The sequence below is a fragment of the Nyctereutes procyonoides genome, unplaced genomic scaffold (genome assembly GCF_905146905.1).
Source record: "Nyctereutes procyonoides isolate TBG_1078 unplaced genomic scaffold, NYPRO_anot_genome, whole genome shotgun sequence".
NCBI lineage: Eukaryota > Metazoa > Chordata > Mammalia > Carnivora > Canidae > Nyctereutes > Nyctereutes procyonoides.
This window is the reverse complement of record NW_026575159.1, coordinates 13,912,390-13,937,494: the sequence shown is the minus strand read 5'-3', so window position 1 is coordinate 13,937,494 and position 25,105 is coordinate 13,912,390. Positions and strand designations below refer to the sequence as shown.

Here is a 25,105-nt window from a genome sequence, read left to right as displayed (position 1 = left end):
ATGTTTGTCTGTATTAGTTTCATTGGATTAATATCTATAGTAAATATTGGGGCAGTGATCATTGAATAAAAAGGAAGGAGCTGAATACATATGTCATGAAAAGCCCCTGCATTTTCTTTAGTGTGTCTTTCTCCCTTTTGTCTGTATTATCATGCCCTTACAGAACATTCCTTTATTTTTATTTTTAAGTAATCTGTATACCCAATATGGGGCTCGAACTCACGACCCCAAGATCAAGAGTTGCATGCCCTTCTGACTGAGCCAGCCGGACGCCTCTTAAGAAACATTCTTGATGTTTTTCAAAAGGCACATTATCATTTTCCTTAAAAAATGTTTAGCCAAAAAAAAAAAATATTCAGCCATTCATCTTCTGTGTAATATATTTTTTCTTTACCACTGTTGTTTAACTCAGCCATTAGCATGCATTCTGAATAGTGAGAGATGGGCACATTTTTGTGCTTTGCTGGAGGATTGTATAGTAATATAAAAAACTTCAGAAATAGAAATTACACACTCATAACTACCTTGAGGTCCTGTCAGACAGATGAGGATGTCAGTTGATTTTGATGGCCTTCAGAAACTTGATTCGGAAATCTCCCTGAAGCCATTTTTTCTCTTCAAAAATTCTTAGTTCAGACTTAAGTTTCCCTTTTCCTTTTGTTCTGTCTGCCTTAGAAATTGAGAACATCTAATCGCTACCCTTTCCATAACATTTCCTCAAGTTTCCTATGTTTTAGTTTTCTTAAAGGATTTCTTTGTTGATAGATTGATCTTCTCTATATAAAATTGCAGCTACCAGTTCTTGGAAGTACATACATGTTTTAACCTGACATTTAGTTACGTATTTTTGCTTTTTGTTAAACTTTGATCAGGAAGACATTTCAGTATCATGTACTTCATTCCCTTCAGCTTCAAAATAGATTGTGTTTAAATTCCATTACACTCATTATCCCTTCTTCTTCCTTAAACTGTCTTAGAATGTTGCCTGAAATTTTTATTTTAAACTTCAGCTGTTCTTTATCTCCTTTCAGAATTGGAAATGTCACAGCTTGTAAACTTAACTTTTCCCTAAATGTAGGAATAAGAAGAAAAAAATTCCATTGATGAATGGAGAAGAAGTTGACATGGACCTTTCTGCAATGGAGTAAGTTAGTTATTTGAGTTTAAGGATATGGTATTTGATGCCTTCTCATCTGTCTTGTTATGCACATCTAAAAGTAGGTAAATATGTTGAAATTGCTGCTTTTAAAACTTTTGAAAGTCCATAGAAATGCAGTGTTTCTCAAACTATAATGTGCATGTCAGTCACTTACAGATCTTAAAATGCAGTTTCTAATCTAGTACTTCACCAGTGGGTCCTGATAGTCTGTATTTCTAGGGAGTGGTCAGGTGATACAGACTCTTTTTGTCTTTGGACAAGACTTCAGGGCACTTTTCAGTCTCCCTGTGTTTTCCAAATACAATTTAAATGCCACTGTTCTGAATTTTATGTGGTAATATTCACTGATTGGCAGTGTTTCATTTTTAAATATAATATAGCTCAAACTTCATTTTGCTCATCCATATTGCGTCTGTGTATTTTTTTTATAAAACATCTATAATTATTTACTAACTTGGTTGCCAAATATTACTGCTGTTTACATACCATGTATATACTTTTTCCATATCAAATGTCTTGCCTGTAATAACCACCCACTAGTATTTGGTGAATTAAAGTAGTATTTCAGGTAGTGTTCTTTTGATGGAAATGTTGACATAGACTAGATATTTTAAACTGTGCTTGTTACTTTGAGATGTATAGGAGGATAAATTCATGATATGCCTCTGAACTATGATTTCAGAACTTGCTCTTTGAAAAGGATCATGAATCTAACATTTAAAAAAACAGTATTAAAAATGAGTTAAATACATTAATTTAGTAAAATAGATAAATTCCATTTTTTAGATTGATTCCAAGAAAGGATGGCATTTATAGCCATAGTCAATTTGGCTATAGGCCATGAAATGAAGAAATTTGATCTCTTTTTTTCACATCGCATAATCACAGATCAAAATCCCCAAATTAATATTTTCAGATTGAATTTCTTTGTGATAACTATCTTCTTATCCTTGGGGATCTTTCAAGCAAGATTGATAAAGATTAGCTAATATGAGAAAGTTGAAATACATTAAATGTAATGAGAATGTTGTCAGTGTGATTAAGAGAATTTTTTTTTTAATTTTTATTTATTTATGATAGTCACAGAGAGAGAGAGAGACAGAGACATAGGCAGAGGAGAAGCAGGCTCCATGCACGGGGAGCCTGACGTGGGATTCAATCCCGGGTCTCCAGGATCGTGCCCTGGGCCAAAGGCAGGTGCCAAACCGCTGCACCACCCAGGGATCCCTGTCAGTGTGATTAAAAAAAATGAATATAGTAAAAGTTGAGGCAGTCTTGAATATTACATAGAGAAGAGAATCTGTTTAATAAATGCTTTGTTTTTATTTTATAAATATATAAAGTTGAAACAAATTGAAAGAAAATTATATTTTCAGTGCTGATTCCCCTTTGCTGTGGATAAGGATAGACCCAGATATGTCAGTGCTAAGAAAAGTGGAGTTTGAGCAGGCTGACTTCATGTGGCAATACCAGCTCCGCTATGAGAGAGATGTCGTTGCACAGCAGGAGTCTATCCTGGCCTTGGAGAAGTTCCCTACGCCAGCATCTCGCCTTGCACTCACTGACATATTAGAACAAGAGCAGTGTTTCTACCGAGTAAGAATGTCTGCTTGCTTCTGCCTTGCAAAGGTAAGATGATGTCCAGTAGAAAGAAAACATAACTACTGCATATTTTTTTAAAAACCAAAAACTCTGAAAATGAATTAACATTTACTGTAGTCTTTAATATTACTTGATAGCTGGTCCCTTGAAAGCTGTTTTCCAAATGTGTTTAATAAGACTGATTCAAAAGAAACATGTTTTGATCTGAAAATAGTGCATTAAAAGTTCGTAATTGTCAAACTGAAAGTCAAATTTTAAATTCAAAGAGAATTGCTCACCATCTTATTGAACTGCCAACCATACTGTTAAGGCACAGAATGTATTTGGCAAAAGATTCCTTAGTTTAATTGATTTTTTTTTTTTAAGATTTTATTTTTACTTATTCATGAGAGACACAGAGAGAGGCATAGGCAGAGGGAGAAGCAGGCTCCCTGCAGGGAGCCCGATGTGGGACTCGATCCCAGGACCCTGGGATCATGCCCTGAGGCGAAAGCAGACGCTCAACCGCTGAGCCAACCAGATGCCCGTTAAGTCATATTTTATGTTATGTAGTACAGGAAGTTTTATCATCTTAACCATCCTACTGTGGTGATTATCTCATGTTGGTTTCAGCTTAGTAAGTAGTCTTAGTGATAAATAACATGATAGATTTTATAATTTCACATGCTAGAAGAGTTAATTTATTAAGAAAACTAAAAAAAAAAAAAAGGAATAAATATTTTTCTTTAGATGCAAAACATCTGAAGGTAGAACAAATGAAAACCAGAAAAACGCAGACAAAAATTTGGCCAGAAATACTAGGTTCCAGGTATTTAAAAACATCCTGATAATAGGTTCATTCCTATTTAGTGACTCCTCTGCCTTCCTCACTGCTAAAATCCATTTGCCCAACATCTCTCAAGATTGTAATGATTTAGATTTGTTTTGTCTTTAATGGTCACTATTGAGGAGTTGCAGTCCTGCATCCTACTCAGTTATCTGAGGGATAACATGATGTTCTCTGATAGTCAGCTGCTAAGGATATAATTTCATTGCTTCTATAAAGATCTTTGTGATCTTGCATGCTAAATTCTTAGCAGGTCCATGAAATTGTAGACTATTATTTAAAATTAATTGTAAGTTCATTCTTTTCAGACATGATTTCTATATATGCTGAAAGTTTCAATAGCAAGGAATTTTTTTTTTGTAAAACCTTCTTGCAAACTTAAGTGTTAGCACTATACTCGGCTTATTTTTCAATTAGGGTAGATTTAAAATCTGATTTAAAGTCTTATTTAAAATCCATGGTGATGTTTCTATTTGATAATTTAAAATGTTAAAATTATATTTGTCTAAATGGGCAAAGATAAACTTACTCAGAATAGAAGTCTTTTGCAGACATACTTTCTTTAATGATTTTTATTTTTTAATTTTTCATTTATTTATTTGTGAGAAACAGAGAGAGAGAGAGGCAGAGACACAGGCAGAAGAAGAAGCAGGCTCCATGCAGGGAGCCCGTTGTGGGACTCGATCCCGAGTCTTCAGGATCACAGCTTGGCCCTAAGGCAGGTGCTAAACTGCTGAGCCACCTGGCTGCCCCATATTTTTTTTAAAACATAAAAGAATGCTCCAGTTTAGAAATTATAGAAAATAATTATAAGTGTACATAAGAAAAAAAATAAGTGAACATAAGAATTTGGGGGGGTTGGTAAGTTAATTTTTTTGGAAATGGTAATAAAAGGCTAAAATGTCTAAAAATTTCTGAGGATTAAAATTTTTGAAGACAAATCCAATTAAGTGTTAATAAATCTTAAACTATTTATTTAAAAATACATTTGCAGTGGTGATGGAAATTACTTTGTTCTAATTATTTGCAGATTGCAAATTCAATGGTGAGCACGTGGACGGGACCACCAGCCATGAAGTCACTCTTTACTCGAATGTTTTGTTGCAAGACTTGTCCAAACATTGTGAAAACAAACAACTTTATGAGCTTTCAAAGCTATTTTCTACAGAAGGTACAGTTGACTCTCTACTTTCTTAATCATTGTTTTATGCCATTATCTGTATATCTCAGTTTCACTTGGGGACTATTTAAATAACAGGTGTGTTTACTTTTTTATAAAAGCTTTACCTTTGTTCTTTTTTTTGTTGTTTGTTTCTTCAAAATGTTCCCCAAATTTTAATTGTCCATAGAGTTTATGAGCTGTGTGTAAGTAGCTCTCTATCAGCATTTATACTAACGTAGTAGAAATGTGTAATTTGACTTTTTGGTTGGTTATGTGGTGAATGGAGGTATGGATGAGGCCTTCTGATGGCAGTCCTTCTGGAATGTGGCCAGCCCTTCTGAGATAATGTATAGTACCCATCTCTGGTTTCAGTGCCAGCTCTGCTCTCACTAGGAGTTTGCATGAGGACAGGTTTCTTAACTGTGTAAGCCTCAGTTTACTCCATTGTAAAATTTATCTTTTTACAAATAGATCAAGTATGTAAAGTGTTTTATATTGTTTATCAAATAGTAAACTTTTTATAAATGATAATATACAAAGTCACAGTGGTGTGATGGTGTCATGTTTTAGGTGGGATGTGGAATGGCAAGATTGTCAGCATTTGGACAATTTGCAAATCACTTGTAAAATGTTTTGAGTAATTTGATGATGATGATGATTTGAGTAATTTGATGATGATGATGTTGATGAAGAAGAAGAAGAAGGCAGGGGTGCCTGGGTGGCTCAGGTTGTGATCTCACGGTTGTGTGTTTGAGCCCTGTGTTGGACTCTGTGCTGGGTGTGGAACTGCTTAAGATTATCTCTTCTTCTCCCTCTGCCTTTCCCCTTCTCTCTCTCTCTCTTTCTCTTTATACATATATATATTATATAATATATATATATTTCTCTCTAGAAAAAAAAAACAGAAATAATGAAGGCAGAGGTTGGATTAATAAGTAGATTGAACTAGAAGGAGGAGTGAAGTTGAAGTAGAAAAAACTAACAAAGCCTAGCTGAAGAGTATGAAAAAGACATGTTGAGGATAAAGCTGTGCTAAGAAAGGTATATTTGGTGTTTGTTTTATATAAAGGAAATAGAAACTTGTGGCATGTTTGTCACAAAGGAATCTGTGGAAAGGGAGAAGTGAAATATTCAAGTAGGAGCAAGTAAATATGAAAAAGAAGGCAGAGTAAATTCTGAAGATACTAGTAGTGGGTGGGACACAGTTGGGAGGTTTATTTTAGAAAAGTTAAGAACATTTCTTTTTCTGAGGCAGGTAGAAAGCAGATTGGAAGTGAGTGAAATGATAGATGTTGAGGGGGGTGTTAGTTTAAGTGAGATTTATATATGGTAGAGGGAGAAGTAAAAGATTACCCAGCAACATTGAGACACCTGCTGAGAGAAGTCATGATATAATTATAGTGAATTTCATCAGCAGAACAGATTCAGGGTGAGCCAGGTTTGGGGAAAGCCAGTACTGGTATAATCAAAGAAGTCTATCTGGCATCCTGTTGTTATTTTAAAGAACTGAACATTCTCTAGTACTTAACTTGTTGCTCAGCTCTGTTGTTATTTCACTAATTCCTGGTATGGAAACAATTTAATTTCTGTGTCTACCCAGTATTCCCCTTCATTGTGCCATTGTGTGTCTGATACCTTAGATTAGTGTTTTGTATTGGAAGTTGTGTCCCATTGATGAGGATGAGATCAATTTGGGTTTGGGGTTCATTTTTTAAATAAAACAGTAGGCAGTATCAGAATGCAACACATATTATAAGGGTAGATATAAAGTGTTTTGGTTTTTTTTAGTTTACGTGACATTTGTGTGTGTGTGTGTGTAGATTGGAATGTAAATATATCTTACTGTTGGTTGCAATCAAAAAAGTTGGAGAATACTTTTAGACTAGTTACTTTCACATAATACTTTCAGTGCCAGAAAAGGGAGAAAAGATGACTCTAAATCAAACTTGAATCCCAAAAGAGCAAAACTGGCACAGGACAGGTATTTCTATGGAAGAGAGCATTTTCCCTCAGTTGTTCTTACAGCATTAGCACTGTCTCTTGTTACACTATTATAACACTGACTGTCCATTGCTTCAGCTCTTTCATGCAAGCAGAACAGCCACACTCCTTCAGTTGAGAAGATACTGTTATTTTGAATCAGATGAGAGCATAGTCCCCAGCTCTCTAAGGACTGTGATGACTTCATCTGTGGTTCTGTCTTGAATTTAAAGAACTTGGTTTTACTGGTAAAGGTTACCACTGTGTGAGTCAGGTTTCCACTTCTTTAGGAAAGTTGCCTATGAAAATTTGGAAAGGGGAAAGCTGGCTGGATTTTAGATCTTTGCCATTTTTCTTTAGGTTGTGAGTGAGGTGGAACTGTAGAATCAGTGTCTCTGGGACTGATTGGATGCTTTCCTGTCTGTCACATGCTTCCAGCCACTGTATCATTCAATCCTAAAAATGGTTGTGAGGGAGGCTCTTGAGTGAGCAGCTAGCTAAAATAGTCCAGATATCTTGGTAGTAGAGTGGGAGTTGAGGAGTGGTCTGTCTAGTGTTAAAACCCATTCATTTTCCACTGTAAAACAAAACTGGATTAATTTAATTTATATTACATATACTTCACCAAATGAAGACAAAGGCACACAGACTACAGAGTAGTCTCCCCTTGGTTTGCCACTCTGCTTTTCTGTTAAAATGTTTTACGTGTTCCCAGTGAGAGGGAGTGATAGAGGGTTTAGGCTCCATCCAAATAACTAAGTCAGTCCCAGAATATCCTTTTTTTGCATATACTAAGATGAATTATAATAATGACAGAGGTTATTATATGCTTAAAAAAAGTTTTTTGGTGGTTGTTGTTTTGTAGACTATGCCGGTTGCAATGGCTTTATTGAGAGATGTTCACAATCTTTGTCCCAAAGAAGTCTTAACATTCATTTTAGACTTAATCAAGTACAATGACAACAGAAAAAATAAGGTAAGACACTTTACTGAATATTATAAAACTACCTAGTGATATTTTGTTTTTAAAGAAAGATTTAGACTGGGAAATGATTGTTGAGTCCATGGTCCTTGAAGTTTCTAAAGATAGAAATACACAAACATGATTTATTATAATAACCAGTGGTTTGTTTTTTTAAGGTTAGATGTTTTTGAAATATTCCTCATACCTGTTGTAATGTGGAAGTAGTAGTGCATCAGATTTCGGGGAGCAAATTAAAACTTGTTTTGGTGAAATCCGACAGCCCAATTTTATTTTTATTTCTTTTTTCTTTCATCGTGTTATGCACAGAAATCCATTTCCTCTTGGGATAATTTGTTCATTAATGACTTAACTTTTTTTGTTTTTTACCATAATGTATATTTATGAACTTATTTAGCAAATAGCTGTTGAATGCTATGCCTCAAGAATCATTTCATCTTGTTATTCTGATAATTAGCAAATGTTTTTGAGAATATGTGCTATGCTAGGCAATATACTGTGTTATATAGAAAGAAGAGATGATAGATGGCATCCAGAATTTTACTTACTCATTAAAGATCCATTGGACAACTGTCTCTGTTTGATTCTGGACCCTCATAGATTCAACCTCATGGGGAAATCAGACAAGTAAACAATTAACAGTCACGCATAATGCAAATATGTATATATAGTTTTCTAGGGGGAATTCAGAGAAAGTAGTGCCTTCCAAGGGTATAGAGGGAAAGACTCTGGGAAATTTTGTATACAAGTGGTGGCTTTCAAACTGAGTCATAAAGATGAATAGGATTTTCCCAGAGTATGAATAGGGACAGTCTTGGAAGGTTATTCCAGGAAGAAGGAACAGGACATATAAAGACACATGTATCTGGTATGGAGGATAATTCAAATTCCTGAACAGTTAATGAAACATCACAACAGTAAAGAAAAAGTGGCAAATATGTTAAAAAATGGTGATTAATGAAAATCAGGAAGACCAGTTTTTCCTCAAGTTAGTAGAATAACATTCAAAATGATTTAAGTTAAAAAGAGTCCTTAAAAATTAGTGCTTTAGAAGTATGTTATAGTTGATAGACTTTTTCTTTCCATTTTTAAAAAAAGATTTTATTTATTCATTCATGAGAGACAGAGAGAGAGGCAGAGACACAGGCAGAGGGGGAAGCAGGCTCCATGCAGGGAGCCCGATGTGGGACTCCGTCCCAGGACTCCAGGACCACATCCTGGGCCGAAGGCAGGCACTAAACCGCTGAGCCAGCCACCAGAGGAACCCCCATTCCATTTTTGAATACTGTTAAAAAAATTATATAAGGTTCTTTCCTTCCTGATTTACTGTTTTTTTTTAACCTCCATTTCTAATATTCCTTTCTTCTACACATGAATTTCTTTTATTTGTAGATATAAGGTTAGGATTTCAGATGACATCAAATCAAAATTATATTCAAATAAAATGGGAAAGTATGTAATTGTATGTGTCAGTTTTCCTGTTTTAGGGGGGTGCTTATATAATCTAAATCATGGTAGCCCCAATACAGTATTTTTACTTTGCAGAGTGATTTCATATACCTTAATTTCTTTAAACCTTACTTATTCTGTAGTTGACAAATGACAGCAAAACACAGAGGTTGAGAATTTAGAATTACGTAGGAAGTGTAATCTGGGAATTGTTCTGTGAGCTGTTGCCACCCATCTATGTGGTGATCTGTTTAGTATACCATGCTACTTTATATGATGCTATCATACATGCCATCATTTATGGTTCTGTAAGGTGCATACTGACGGATTATTAAATTTTACACTTCATTATTTTTGCAGAACATGAAACTCAGTTTCTTGTAATTTTGATGTCTAATCAGATGTTATAGTTAGTAACTATAGGTGATATATTAATCTTAGAAGATATTAAGGATAGAATAAATACAAATAATAACAATAGTAATGATAAAATAGCTATTTTTTTGTGTGTATTCCATGGCTTATACTAAAACATGCATAATCTAACATGATTCTCCTCAGACGTCTAAGATAAAGCCTATTATCTCAGTTTACATTTGAGGAACTAGACGCTAATAAAGATTTACCTCAGGTAGTAGGACACATGTGTGGCGGAGCCAGTCATTAAACCCAGATCTGTTTGATATCAAAGACTTATGCTCCTAAAAATTGTGATTGGGAGAAAAAAAAACTTTGTCGTCATTTAAAGATTTATCGATTAACGTATTAAAACTTGCACAACAGATCTGTTTAGATGGAGGCCTAAGAATATTGCATTGATTGGTTTATCTGTTTGCTTTTAAAGTACCTCACTTTTAATCACAAATTATTTACTTCTGAAGGCTTTGGTTAAGGGATTTTTTTTTTAAAGTCTCACTAAGATATAAAATTTTTTAAAGTACATGAGAAGAAATGACAGTTTTTATACAAGTAAAATTAGAAATACAAAACAGGAGGGATGCCTGAGTGGCTCACCAGTTGAGTGCCTTCAGCTCAGGGCATGATCCTGGTCTGGGGATAGAATCCCTTGTTGGGCTCCCTGCGGGGAGCCTGCCTCTCCCTCTGCCTGTGTCTCTGCCTCTCTGTCTCTCTTGAGTAAATAAACTCTTTAAAAAAAAAGAGAGAAAGAAAGAAATACAAAACATTAAATGACAAAAAGAAGTTGGAAGTCCGTGGGAAATATTTTTAAAAATTTTTTAACATCTCCTTAATTGGGCAAAGCATGGAATTCAATACTCTTTCTTAATTGAAAACAAGACTTAGAACCTGGAGGGATGCCTGGGTGGCTCAGTGGTTGAGCATCTGCCTTCAGCTCAGGGCATGATCCTGGAGTCCTGGGATCAAGTCCTGCATTGGGCTCCTTGTGGATAGCCTGCTTCTCCCTCTACCTGTGTCTCTGCCTCTTTCTCTCTCTCTCTCTCTCTCTCTCTCTCTCTCTGTCTCTCATAAATAAATAAATAAAATTAAAAAAAAAAAAGACTTAGAATCTGGAAAAGAAAAGGTTGATAAATGCCACACCGTTAAAACAAAATTCGCCTGACAAAAAAATGCATGATTGTTTTCTCTGGCTTCAGAGGGAAGGATTAGGATTTAGAGACTGAAGTTTTAGTGATCAGTTTTGCAATCATGAGAATGATCTAAAAACAAAACTTGGTCCATTGTGAACATGTAGAGTATTTTTTCTTTGATTTTGTTTATTGTTTGTCTTACTTGTTTCTGCCCCGTGTCTGAACATAGGTGTGTGTAGGTGTTCTGTCACTATAACCAGCAGTGTGAGGCTCTGCCTCCATCTTGGAAGTCACAGGCGGCAGGTGCTCCTCCTCCTCCGTCCCCTGACAGTTTGTGTTGCAACACCATATTCCCAACACTGATGATAAAATTAATTGCTCTATGTTTGAACATTCCCAGTCTAGAGGGTCTGATCTGATGAGTTTAAATCAAGCCACCCTACATTGCCATTCAATAAATTGCTTCTCTGGGAATTGACTGGAATATGGATTTAGAAATTTTTTTGGATCGTCGTCTCTTCTGTTTTCTCTGCTTCTCTTGGTAGATCTCTTGTTTATACAAGAGAGTATGTCTTCTACACCAGCCCTCCAGTTTCCTTTTCAGTCTACTTTATATCTTCCTTTTTGCTTAGAATTTCGGGAACTTTTTTCAATTTTGTATTCCAATTTAATTTTGATTTTGAATCTCTGCATATTTTTTCTTTTAAAATATGTTACAATTGGAAGGCATACCAATGGTTATTTCTCAGACAATGTTCATGATGGTTTTGGATTTTCTTCCTCCTTACCGGTTTTCTTTTCCTTGCAAACTCTTTCCGCCAGGTTGCTTTTTTTTTCCTTTTGTTTGTTCTGGTCTTCCTTTGTTAGGTTGATGCTTTCCTCAAATAATCTGGTGAGCCTTGGTTATAAATTTATATGTGAGAGTATAGCTAAATAGCTGATTCCAAGCTCTGCATTACCAGCTGGGTTTGTGGACTGTGGTCCTCCCCGGAGAGGAATCTCTATAGGTTACTCCTACATGCAATAAACACTAGTTGGTAAACTAATGTATTACTAATTAGTGAGTCTCTTTCTTTTTCCCGATGTATAACTACACAAAAAACATAGTTAAATAATTACTGGATAACTTGCTGATGTTTTCAGATAAATTATGTTTTAAAGTTATAAATATTAATTTTTAATAGAAGTGTGAATTTTGTTTTCCTGTGATTATTTGTGGCTTAGTTTTCAGATAACTATTACCGTGCTGAAATGATTGATGCCCTTGCCAACTCTGTTACGCCTGCAGTCAGTGTGAACAATGAAGTTCGAACTTTGGACAACTTAAATCCAGATGTGCGACTCATTCTTGAAGAAATCACCAGGTTTTTGAATATGGAAAAACTTCTTCCAAGTTATAGACATACCATCACTGTCAGGTATGATGAAAGTTAACTTGCTTTTATAGGAGAAATTTATTCTCATTATAGGAAATACAGTAAAGTAAAAGGAGAAAATTTAAATCCTGTATGACTGTACCATCACAGATATAGTATTACTATTTTGGAGAATGGCCTTCTAAATTTTTTCCTCTTGTAACAAAATACATCTTTAATTACGTGATATATATTGTGTGTATAATTCTACTTATGTCATAAATACTTATGTCATCAGAATTTCTTCATAAGCATTATTTCTGATATCTGCAAAATGTTTTCATCCCATTGGACATGGTATAAACATCTCTATTGTTAAGCTTCTTACTTAGATGACTTCCATCAACTTGTTTGTATGTGACTATCAAAAACTTCTATTTCTTCAGAAGTTTGCCAAAAAAAAGTTGATCCATTGGTTCACATATCATCAGTTCTCACTTTCCATGTGTATTATTGACTAAATTATTACAAAAAATTAATATTACAAAATTAAAAGATGGATTCAAATCACTTCAGTTTTTCAGTTTACCGTTACAGATTGATTCCTAATGATTGGGAAACAAGTTTGATTTAAATACTTATACAGAAATGTTAACTGTAAATACTATTTTTCCTAGTTGTTTGAGAGCCATACGAGTGCTTCAAAAGAATGGACATGTGCCAAGTGATCCAGCTCTTTTTAAATCTTATGCAGAGTATGGCCATTTTGTGGACATTAGGATAGCCGCTTTGGAAGCAGTTGTTGATTATACTAAAGGTAATGCTTTACAAGTGTATGTATGCTCATATCATTTTAGAAAGAAATGTTTACTAAATAGTTAAAGCCATTTTAGTTATTGGGATTTTGTATTACAAACAACATAGGTATTTAAATTTTAAATTCTTTTGAAGGAAATTTTGGTAAATTTGGAACTTGTATAAGAATAAGTAAGAGAAAAGAATAAAACTAGAGGTAGGTATCTTTGGTCTGTCTAGGAAGTCAGTGTTACTCTATAGCTTTAATTATGTGTTATTAAAAACTTGAAGATTTTGGGAAATTCCTAACTGACAACTCAAGAAAACATCTTGCACCTTTCAAAAAGTTGTATCTGTGGAGGCGCCTGTGTGGCTGAGTGGTTGAACATCTGCCTTTGGCTCAGGTTGTGATCCCTGCGGTTCCAGGATCGAGTCCCACATCCAGCTCCCTGCAGGGAGCCTACTTCTCCCTCTGCCTACATCCCTACCTCTCTCTGTGTCTCTCATGAATAAATAAATAAAATCTTTTTAAAAAATTGTATCTGAAAGTAGAGCAAGATATATACACAGGAGCCTCAGTATGAGGATTAGAAAAGGCTTCGTGAACTTGAAAAAAATAAGGCTAGAAAATGACTAAGCGAATATTACATATTCAAAGCATTAAAAAAAAGGACAGAAAAATAAAGAGATGAAAATATTAAAAATCCGTCAAGAAGAATAGAGCAGGTAGAAGAATATAAGCAATAATCTAAGAAATAATAGAATACTTTGAAAGAATAAAATGAAACTTCTTATAGTCTGATAAAATTTAAAATTTTAAGTTTGAGGGAAAAAAAGATGTAAGTTCCTAGGAATATCAGAACCCATTTATTGTACAAGATAAAAGAATAATGTGGCCTGTGACTTCCTCAGAATATGAAGAGTTCAAAAACCAATGAACAAATGGTTGACTTAATGTTTAGGGAAAACTGTGATCCTACCTTTCCTTTTTTACCAGGTTGTCACTCATGTAGCCTTAAAGATTTAGAAATACATCTGCTGTGTAACATTCTTTAAAACAAAATTCCTAAAGAATTTTCAGCTGACCTAGAAGTGAATCAAATAACTCAAGACTGATGAAAGTTGGGCAGCCCCAGTGGCGCAGTGGTTTAGCGCTGCCTGCAGCTCAGGGTGTGATCCTGGAGACCCTGGATCGAGTCCTGCATCAGGCTCTCTGCATGGAGCCTGTTTCTCCCTCTGCCTGTGTCTCTGACTCTCATTCTCTCTGTGTGTCTCTATGAATAAATAAATAAATAATCTTTAAAAAAAAAAAAACTGATGAAAGTGGGGCACCTGGGTGGCTCAGTTGGCTAAGCATCTGCCTTCAGTTCCGGTGGTGATCCCAGGGTCCTGGGATTGAGTCCTGCATCAGGCTCCCTGCTCAGTGGGGAGTCTGCTCCTCCCTCTGTCTCCCCGCCCCCCACTTGTGCATTCTCTCTGTCTCTCTCTCACTTGCTCTCTCTCAGAATAAATAAAATCTTAAAAAAAAAAAAAGATTGATGAAAGTGTGAAATGAATGACCTAATATGAGTGATTGTGCCTGTCAAAAAAAGGAACTAAGCTTAAATATTTATTAATAACATGGTTATACAGAAATAATTATTTTGTTTTTCAAGATGTATTTATTTATTTAACAAAGAGCACACGTGTGTGTGGAGGTGGGGGGAGGGGCCGAGGAAGAGAGCATCTTGAGCAGACTCCACACTGATCACAAACCCTGTGCAAGCTTAGTCTCATGACCCTGAGACCATGACCTGAGCCAAAACCAAGAGTCAGAGACATAACTGCGCCACCCAAGTGCCCATCAAAAATACTTCTTTAAAAAATAATATTCAGGTGTGCCTCGGTGGCTCAGTCAATTGAGCATCTGACTTTAGCTCAGGTCATAATCTCAGGATCCTGGGATCTAGGCCCAAGTTGGGCTTCTGCCTTAGTAGGGAGTCTGCTTCCATTCTCCTTCTCCCTTTATGTCTCCTGCTCATGCTCTGTCTGCCTCTCAAATAAACAAAATATTTTTAAAAATAAAAAAATAATATGCAAATATAAAAAATATATAATTTAATTTACATCTAGAATTCTAGACTATCATGCTAAAATAGGGGAGGAGTAAAGAAGTTAGAGTATGTTATAGTTCTCATGACTGGAAAGAGGAAGAAGTAAGGGAAGTTCTATAATTATGGTTAAGTTTTACATATTAGAAGAAATCTCATCTTTATAATTTTTTGGTAAGTTTCAATAGAAGTATGTATATTATGTATAGTTAAGAAATTATAAAAGGATAAGAAAATAGTGTGTATATTATATATGTTGGACTAAGTTCAGAAAGGACTATTATTTACTGTTTTTTATTCAGGGTAACAATTCTTTTAAGAAATGGCAGTGAAAAGTGATTTCTTCTTTTTTTAAAAAAAATTTTAAATTTTTTTAAATTTTTTATTTTATTTTTTTTAGATTTTATTTATTCATGAGAGACACAGAGAGATAGAGAGAAAGAGAGAGAGAGGCAGAGACACAGGCAGAAGGAGAAGCAGGCTCCATGCAGGGAGCCCGATGCGGGACTTGATCCCGGTTCTCCAGGATCAGGCCCTGGGACAAAGGCGGCGCTAAACCGTTGAGCCACCCGGGCTGCCCTTCTTTTTTTTTTTAAATGAACTTTTTGTCAAGTAAAAAATGTAACTCCATCAAGTCTCCTGTTTTGTTTTGACATTTTACCAACTTGTGAAATCTAGAAGTCCTAAGATTTACCAAATATGGCCAGTATTGCCAACCTTCTTTTTCAAGATACATGAATGATGTTTACTGTCACATAAATATGAAGATTTCATGAATTAGTATTATCTGTAATGAAATAAAATGCTAACATTATGATTTCCCAAAGAATTTAAGTGTAATTGAGAGGTGCTTCAGTATTATCCACGAATCTAATCTAGGTCATTAGAAAGTGAAACAATGGAAGATGTCAGAAATAAAATTCTGATAATACAGTTATTCAAACCCTAAAAGCATAAACTTGTCAAAATGTGAATAGAAATTGCTAATGAGTGATTTTATTCAGGTCATTTATATTTATAGCACTATGCTATGTTGTGTTGAAAAGTTAAGGCTGCTCTTTACTCTTACCACTTGGGTAAAAACAGTATTTTGTATATATACTATGATATATTTGAAATACCAGTAAGTATCATATTTTCCTATTAATTTCATTTAAGCATCTAGAAACACAATTTTATTTAAATATTTTGTCCATTTATAGTTACTCATCTCTAGGGTTCTTAATAAGTTATAATTTGCTTTATGTTGTATTTGTCATGAATTTGAGCATTAGTGAAAAATAGGGACTTGGTCCTGTTTTATGTTTTGGCTATATGTATATCATAATACCAATGAAGTTTACAGAGTGGCCTATTCCATAAAAAATGTAAGAAGTTGCCTACAGCCTTCAACTATGACTTGAAATACAGCTAAGGCATAGCCCTAAATATTAAGTGTAAATCCCTCCTTGTCACTTGTTATTTCATTTGTTATAATTAAAAATAAATATATTTATTTATTTGCAGTGGACAGGAGTTACGAAGAACTGCAATGGCTACTTAATATGATTCAGAATGACCCTGTACCCTACGTAAGGTTAGTTTCTGTGCTATAATCTTTTGATTTTTCAAGTCCTAAAGTAAACTGAATAACTTTGGAAGATTATACATGGAACAAGTATTTATTTTTAAAAATAGAGAAATACTGGGACGCCTGGGTGGCTCAGCGGTTGAGCATCTGTCTGCCTTTGGCCCAGGGCATGATTCTGGAGTCCTAGAATTGAGTCCCACATTGGGCTCCCTGCATGGAGCCTGCTTCTCCCTCTGCCTGTGTCTCTGCCTCTCTCTCTATCTCTCATGAATAAATAAATTTTTTTTAAAAAATGGAGAAATATGTTATACGTTTATTAATATTCTTTTTTAGGTGCTTTTTAAAAAATTGAGTATGCCTGGGCACCTGGGTGGCTCATTCAATTAACTGTCTGCCTTTGTTTGGCTCAGGTCGTTATCTTGGCCCTGGGATCAAGCCCCATGTTGGGCTTTCCACTCAGCAGGGAGTCTACTTCTCTGTCCTCTCTCCCTGCTCTCCTCCCCAGCTCCCTTCCTGCATGCTCTCTCTCTCTAATAAAGTCTTTTAAAAAATTAGGTATGCCTTTGGAAAGACATTTTTAAAAATACATTGTTAATAAGCAACATTTATTTCCTGCAATTTTATATACGACTTCCATTGTAATTTAAAGAAAAGCTTATATAACAGTTGGCAGTGTACATGGACATCCCTTATATATCCATATTTACATCTATATTGATTCAGTCTATTTTAAAAGTCATTGAGAGAAGGGTCTTGGTGTATCCTATTTGTTGCCTTCTATCTCCTATAAAATCTCAATTATTAATGCATAGAGTTAGGATTTAAAAAGTATAATGGAAGATTTAAATGTAGAAAATAAGGGTGATAAATAGAAGAAAATCCCAGTCCTGACTCAGTTTTCATTTTTATATTCTAGTCTTCATTTCCTTCACTTCTGCTGCTTTTTGCAAAGTAGGAGGTTTATAGTGTATTTGAATAGGATTAAATTTTTTACCATTTCTGTCTTTCTTGCTATATATTAGACACTTAAATTTTTGTTCTTTGGTTTAAGGTTATTATAACTTCATAAAATTTAAATTGTGGGTAACTTAGATATTAGTCATCCAACAAAAACAAGAACATTTGTTGTACTCAACTTTACAGTTCTTGTACTCAGCTTTACACATAAGTTGACAGATAGTTGTTTTCTTCTAAAAAGGCATACAGGCAAACTGCCCTTTAACATTATTGAATTGCATTTGGGCATGAGAGTCCACAAAAGAGATTACAGTTCCCTAATAAAGAAAGACATTGTCTTTGACCAGCCGTAGTTTTTCAGGTTGGTTGTAGCAGTGAGTTCTTGGTTAAGTGTCCTTATTTCAGTGTTTTCTGTTTGTCTCTTTCTACCTTAACCCCAACTCTAACCATTTCAGTGTTTTAAATGATGCCTATTATATACATATCTTTATACAAAGTTTTGTTGTGAATATTTGATATGAATCATATTTTAAATAATTTTTCTTCGTGATGTGTACTAAAGATAAGATTGATGTGGACAAAAAGCTCATAATCATCCATTCTGAGGTACATATTCATTTAAAAAAGAATAGGCAGGAAACCAGTTTCATTCTTACCTGACAGAGTTCATGCATTTGGAAGTTTATAAGATCCTACTGATAGCAAATAGGAACAGAAATTATAAATACAGTATGAACAGAGCATATCATGTTTTCATTTATGTTTTCAGTTCATAACATCAGAACTAATATTAAGGCATGTATTTCTGAGATAATGGAACTGTCTTTTGAAGACCGTTTTAGCGGGTTATAATACTATGTAATATTTGAAGTTTCTATATTTCTGAATTATATACTATATAGTCTAAATGATTGTTTTTGAATTTCTGTTGTAGAACTATTAATAACATTCAGATTTCAAGAGGATTGTTATAATCTAAACTGAATGTATTTAAAGATACAGTTCATGATTATATTTGACACTTTTTTAATTGATGTGATTCATTGATCTCATCAGTGGGAAACCTCTTAGTCTGTACTTACCTCATCTGGCCCACAGTTCTATTTACAGTTAGAAAATTCAGCATGTCTTTAAAAATTTTAATGTTAATCATCAGAGGCTAGAAGTGTTACCATGTAACAGTTAGCATGTGTGCATATTTCTTAGTATCTTGGGACATCTGTCCATTCTTCTTTGTTTTTTTATACTCTAAGTAGGAACTCTGTCCTTTTCTCTTTGTTTCCGTCATTACGCTTTCTCTTTTTTTCTTTTCTCTCTTTCTTTTAGGTATAATTTAGGTATAATTGCCATATTATGTTGGTTTTAGGTGTACTACAGAATGATTCAATATTAGTTTGTATGGGGGAAATTGTCAGCACAACAAGTCAATAAGTTCACTTAACAGCCATCACCATACAGAGTTACACTTTTTTCTTGTGATGAGCACTTTTAAGATCTGTTCTCTTAATAACTTTCAAATATGCAACACAATATTACTGTTGTCACCATGTGATGTACATCACATGCCTGTGGGTTTGTGCTCTTTGGCCTGCTTCACCCATTTTGCCCCCGTCCCCTGCGATCACAACCTGTTCTGTTACTTTTTCTCAAGCTCATTAAGTAACCATAATATAGATCTGCCGTATTTACTGTGGATAGAATTCTTAGTCTTAAAGATGGGTAAGCGTTGGTATCTCTCTTAAAATCAGTGGCATTAGTCTCTCCTACCCCAAACACAAGCATTTTATTTTTATGACCCTTGGTTGTTTTTTAAACTCCTAATGATAAAATAGCCTTCAATAAGACCTATTTTTTTTTAAGATTAATTTACTTGTTTGAGAGAGAGAGAGAGAGAGAAAGAGAATCACCAAGTGGATTCTCTGCTGAGTGTGTAGCCTGATACAGGGCTCAGTCTCACAATCCATGAGATCATGTCCTGAGCTGAAATCAAGAGTTGGATGCTCAACTGACTTAGCCACCGGGCCCCCCAATAGGAATTAAATTTTAAAAATATATGTTGATTTTCCTTTTCTGTGTTTATTTTATATATATATATATATATATATATATATATATATATATATATATATGTAAGAGTTACTGGTAGAGTAATTTGGTAGAATTGTATATAGTTCTGAAGAATTTTAGGGTGAAACCTTAAAGTCTGGAGAAAAAAAAACATAAAAAAAAATTACCTATAATTATTCCTTGATTCTTTAGCGCTAAACTTGAACATTGTTTCTGTAGGGATGCTTCCTTGATTCCCTGTACTAGATACTGTCTCTGAAGTCATAATCGTCCATAAAAATCCTACAATTTTTCCTATATTGAAATAAAATGCTTCCTATATATAAGTATTAATTTTATAACTGGAACTATTTGATTATCTTTGTCTCCCCCATGAGAGAATATAAGTTCCAAAAAGACGGACATGTTTCCTTTTGTCACTGTATGTCTAGAACATAGCATGGTGCCTTATATATTCATGGTTCAATACAAGAGAAACAGTGGTTAAATGCAATTTTTTCTTTTTTCATCTAATCATGTAGGGGTTTTTTCCTAGTCATATGTATGTTTAACTTCTTTCATACGTTAAAGAGAAGTGGTTAAAGAGAAGTGATTTTATCTCTGTTGACAACTGTATACAGAAAAAAGTTTTAACGTGTTTATTTTGAAATGTTTGGGGGAGTTCTCAGTCTTTCATGTTGGGTTGATGTTTTAAATATAATAATAGAGTTGTCTACCTTATTTGTTTGCTTTTCTCTCAATAGAAATTTTCAGATTATAGATTAGTTCTTCATTATGATATCTTGAGAATTTAAATAAATGCACTTTAGTTAACCTGTATATTGACCTGACAGATTACTAACACTTTTCATAAAGTTCACTGTTCATTTTACATGTATGATAAGATAGAGAAATGATCTAAAAAAGGAAAAAGGAAAAAAATCTAGGTGCATAGTTTTTCAATAAATAATTATATCTAGGTGTCCTATTTTTAAACTAAAACAAAATTTACGTTTTTTGAAAATTACAGTTTCCTTTCAGTGGGCATGACTTTTTTCTTTTTTTCAAGATTTTATTTAAATTCAAGTTAATATATAGTGTACTATTGGTTTCAGGGGTAGAATTTAGTGATTCATCACAGGGCATGACTTTTTACAATACTCAGAAATTTGGAAAGTGACAAAATCACGTTAAGAAGAAAACTTAAAAATAGTCTATAATTATTTCAACCGGAAACATGTAACATTTTGGATTATTGCTTCCAGGTATTACTATCCATGAATATATTTGTTATATTGATAGGAATAACTATTAATTATATTTTCTTTAGAATGGATAGGATTGTTTTGATGATGACATGGAATTATATTGTGGTTTTAGAGTCAAGCATACATATGATCATATTATATCAGTCCCTCAAGAGATACACATACATTTTGTGCTTTTTCTCATGAGAGATTTTTGAGCATTTTTGGGGTTTGATTTGAGTTTCTTATTGATAGTGGTTGACAGTAGATTGGACTGGGCTACCAAGAAAATTCTCAACTGCTTAGGGAAATACTATGATGTTTTTCCTGCTGTTTATAGCAGCAAACGTATAAATCTATGGTTTTCTCAGGATTTGCTTTAGGTCTGTTCCAGGTGTCTGAAGCATATGCTTATTCTGAATTTTTATGTTTCATCTCTGTAAAACTGTGAGATTCTCATTGTTTTCCCTTAAACTTTATCTCCTCTGAGTATCGCTTTGGGTATTTAGTCATTTATAAGTATTTCTATGTAAAATCCTTTCTTCTGTCATCTAAACTTTAGAGAAAAAATTTGAAGAAATGTTTAATGTGATAATAGTAATACATGTACTGATTATCATTGCTCTTTTAAAGATCATTTCAGAGATATCCTCAGTGCACTCTTTATAGTTCATTGCTACGGCTCCATAGAGTTTCTAATGATCTGGGTAAACTCCATGAAGCTTTATTAATTGGACCCTACTACTTTGGTAATTCGGATAACTGGGAAAGCAGCCAAATAGAAACTTTCCTTAATGCAAGCTAAAAGTATAACAACATTTACGTGGTCTAAAGAATAAACTCATCCATATTCTTAAAGATTATTACTTGTAATATTGATCTATTTTTATAGATAGATTTTTGAGATCTTTAAGGACTAATTGCATTTATTTATAAAGGTACAAAAAATTGATAGGAAATATCCATGAAGTCAGGTATCCTCCTTCATATTACTTATCTGTATATTACATCTATAACTCCATTTCACTTTTTGTTTGCATGGCTCTTCAGTAGTCTTGAAATTTCAAAGAACAAAGGCACAAAAGGTAGTTAAAGTGAGAGTCCACATCTTTCAGTTTCACAGATAAAATTGAAGCCAAAGGAGGTTAAGTATCTTAATCTGCAACCTAGTAGTTCCACTTTCCTCCCAACTCTTTATCAAGTACAAATCCTATGCCATTCCACCAACAGTTAAATATAAAAACTGCCTGGGTTTACCTTTAAGGTTTTGCTAATCTCATTTATAATTACAACCTAAGTTTCTTCTCTATGCAAGCATGCCATTATTCTGTGGTCTTGAATCTCTTAGGCCTGGGCCTGGTTCTTAATCCCTGTACTAAATGTTAGACTACTACCATAATAGCCTCTTTGCTTTTCCTTTTCTTCCTCTATCCTCTTTCTCTGGCATCTCCTACTCAAGCCATTGGACATTTTCTCTTTCAAATTTTGTTTGCTCACATTGCCCTATTTTTAGAAGACTCCGGAAGTGTTCAGATGGCCGGCCTCTCAGAGGAGATAACTCCCAGTAGTGGACTTTAACTGTTACTTTCCATGAGGATACTTTTACTAATTAACTCCTCTAAACTTCAGCTTATTTTGAAGAGACCTCTTTTTAGTCTCCATATTTTAAATGATTCTGCACATTTCCATGCTTCATGAAGATACTATAATAAGGAAGTTTATATTCATTTTATTACCTCAGTATAGACTTCTTGGTTCATATGTAATTTTTTTTTTTACACCATTGTAGGATTTTTATGTTTACTGACCTGTCTTTAAAAATTTTTATAAGGAGGGGCACCTTGGCAGCTTAGTGATTGAGCTTCTGCCTTCGGCTCAGGTCATGGTCCTGGGATCCTAGGATTGAGTCCCGCAGGGAGCCTGCTCTCCCTCTGCCTATGTCTCTGCCTCTCTTTGTGTCTCTCATGAATAAATAAATAAAATCTTTTAAAAAATTTTTTTCCTAAGGAGAATAAAACGTTCATTATAGAAATGGAATGGCAAAGGGTGGTTAGGAATACATAGAATCAGGTTTTTAAAGACCTCATTATACATTAAGGTAATTTTAGAAAGAACAAACCCACTAGAATCTTTTTAGTGAAAAAACAATGGTAAATATTTAGGATGTGTAAAATAGTATCTTTTGAAGTGAAATTAAACACAAAGATAAATCTAAGAAGAGATGATACAATTTTCAAATGTTTTTATTTCATGGTCAGCAAAAGTTTGATTTGTCTTTATCTTTCAGACATAAGATTCTAAACATGTTGACTAAGAACCCACCATTTACTAAGAACATGGAGTCTCCGCTATGCAATGAAGCCTTGGTAGATCAACTTTGGAAACTTATGAACTCTGGTAGGAATTTTTTGAAAATGTTATTATTGGAATACTTCCATTTTACAACAGATTTTCAGTAAAGAATTATGGTGCCCATAATTAAAAAAAAAATTTAAAAAAATTAAAAATTAATTTTTGTGCCCATTTTTTTTTAAGAAGGATACTTTATCACATCTGCCTTTACAATGGTGAGCATGGTGACATTTACTGAGGATATATTCACTCACTTTTCTCACAAGGTGGTTGAGGAAACAAAAATACTAATTTATGTGGAAATATCCCAAATGTTTAAAGAGCCATAAACATGGACCTGCAGAGTATTGTTATTTTTATATCAGACGATTACAGAGAGTTGTAAAAAATAGTTGTTCTCACCTATTTTCCCTCACTACCTAGTGGCCTTTCCCAGGGGGCAACTAGTTTCCTGTGTATCCTTTCAGAAGCAGTGGATGTTGCTGTTCTGCACACTGGACACCATGATATCTCATAACAGTTTGAATTCACTTTATTCGGGTGAAGTCAAGAGACAAGATAGCCTAGTGCTCCTAAGTATAGGTTCCGGAACCAGTTGGATGAGAGGCAAGTCCCAGCTGAATGATTTACAAGGTGTGACTTGTCCAAGCCTGTGAATCTCCATTTATGAAATGGAGATGATGATGCCTGCCTCTGCAAATGAAAATTCAGTGAGAGTTACCATCTGTGAAACACAGTATCTAGTTCATATTAAGCGCCCAAAATGTTCTTAAACTAACAGAGTAATGATATCATCATGTTTCTCACATATTGGCGCTGTAGTTCCTTTTTTATTGTGGGTCATTTATATTCTTTGCCATTTTTATTCAATTGAATTTTTGGTCTTTTCCAGTTGACTTGTAAATGTATATATTTAAAGAAAATTTGCCTTATGGCTCTGATGTGTTGAAATTGTAATACTGATTTTGGTTTAAAATTCAATTAAAAGGGATACCTAGCTGGCTCAGCAGTTGAGCATGTGCCTTCGGCTCAAGGCGTGATCCCAGGATCCAGGATCAAGTCCCACATTGGGCTTCCTTTGAGAGGCCTACTTCTCCCTCAGCCTGTGTCTCTGCCTCTCTCTTTCTGCGTCTCTCATGAATAAATAGATAAATCTTTAAAAAAAATAAAATTCAATTAAAAGGTAAATTTATTTTACTTAAAGGTAAACTGGTTTGATCCCGGGTTTCGGCACCAAAAAAAAAAAAAAAGATAAACTGTGCCAAGGAGATGGTGAGAGAGCAGTTGCGATTCATTCCTGTATGCATGTTACTAAATCACAACTAAATACCAAGTCTGATTCTTTTTAAAAAATTATTTTATTTACTAGCATTGTGATGCTAAGTAATTGTATAACTTCTGTCCCTCAGTTTCATAATCATAGTGCAGCACCCCACGTAAAGGCACCGTAGCAGGTATGAAATTGAAATACAGTAGTATGGCCTGTCCTCAAAGTACTCAGAAAACAACACGTAAACTGGTTGATACTCATAAAGCTAAATTATTTTTCTAATGGTTTCCCTAATCCGTAGAAGAATAATTGCTGCTGTTTACATAATGTTTTATATTTTGCAACTGTGGTTACCTTAAAGGATGTTAGGATCACTGTAATTTAGGTAATTTAGATCCAGGAGATGACTATACAAGTTCTAGAACTTGTAAAGGATTATTTAACAGTTAATATGTGGCGAACTATACTGTGTTGAATATATTCCTAACAAGAGTGCATGCATGATTCCACAACTAGGATGGATTATAGCTTGGAAGAAAGCATAATGAAATAATACAAAGAATCTTTTGTCACCTTCTAGGGAAGATTTCTTTTTTTTTTTTTTTTAATTTTTTTTTAATTTTTTTTTTTTTTTTTTTTTTTAGGGAAGATTTCTTGAAAAATAAATGTGTGGTTAAGATTAATGAAACAATTTTTATAAGACTTCAAAGCCCGGG

General features: G+C 34.2%; 1 protein-coding gene across 5 annotated transcripts in view; it reads left to right on the top strand.

Moving 5' to 3' along the window:
* Positions 1-25,105, top strand: part of TAF2 (TATA-box binding protein associated factor 2) — a 94,716-nt gene that overhangs the window by 33,901 nt on the left and 35,710 nt on the right. For all 5 annotated transcript variants that reach the window (XM_055314142.1, XM_055314140.1, XM_055314144.1 and 2 more), the window contains 8 exons: positions 1,079-1,144; positions 2,536-2,788; positions 4,618-4,758; positions 7,595-7,705; positions 11,932-12,125; positions 12,740-12,879; positions 16,454-16,523; positions 23,055-23,164. In XM_055314142.1, the coding sequence (XP_055170117.1) occupies positions 1,079-1,144; positions 2,536-2,788; positions 4,618-4,758; positions 7,595-7,705; positions 11,932-12,125; positions 12,740-12,879; positions 16,454-16,523; positions 23,055-23,164 (1,085 nt within the window). The remainder of the gene's footprint in view (positions 1-1,078; positions 1,145-2,535; positions 2,789-4,617; positions 4,759-7,594; positions 7,706-11,931; positions 12,126-12,739; positions 12,880-16,453; positions 16,524-23,054; positions 23,165-25,105) is intronic.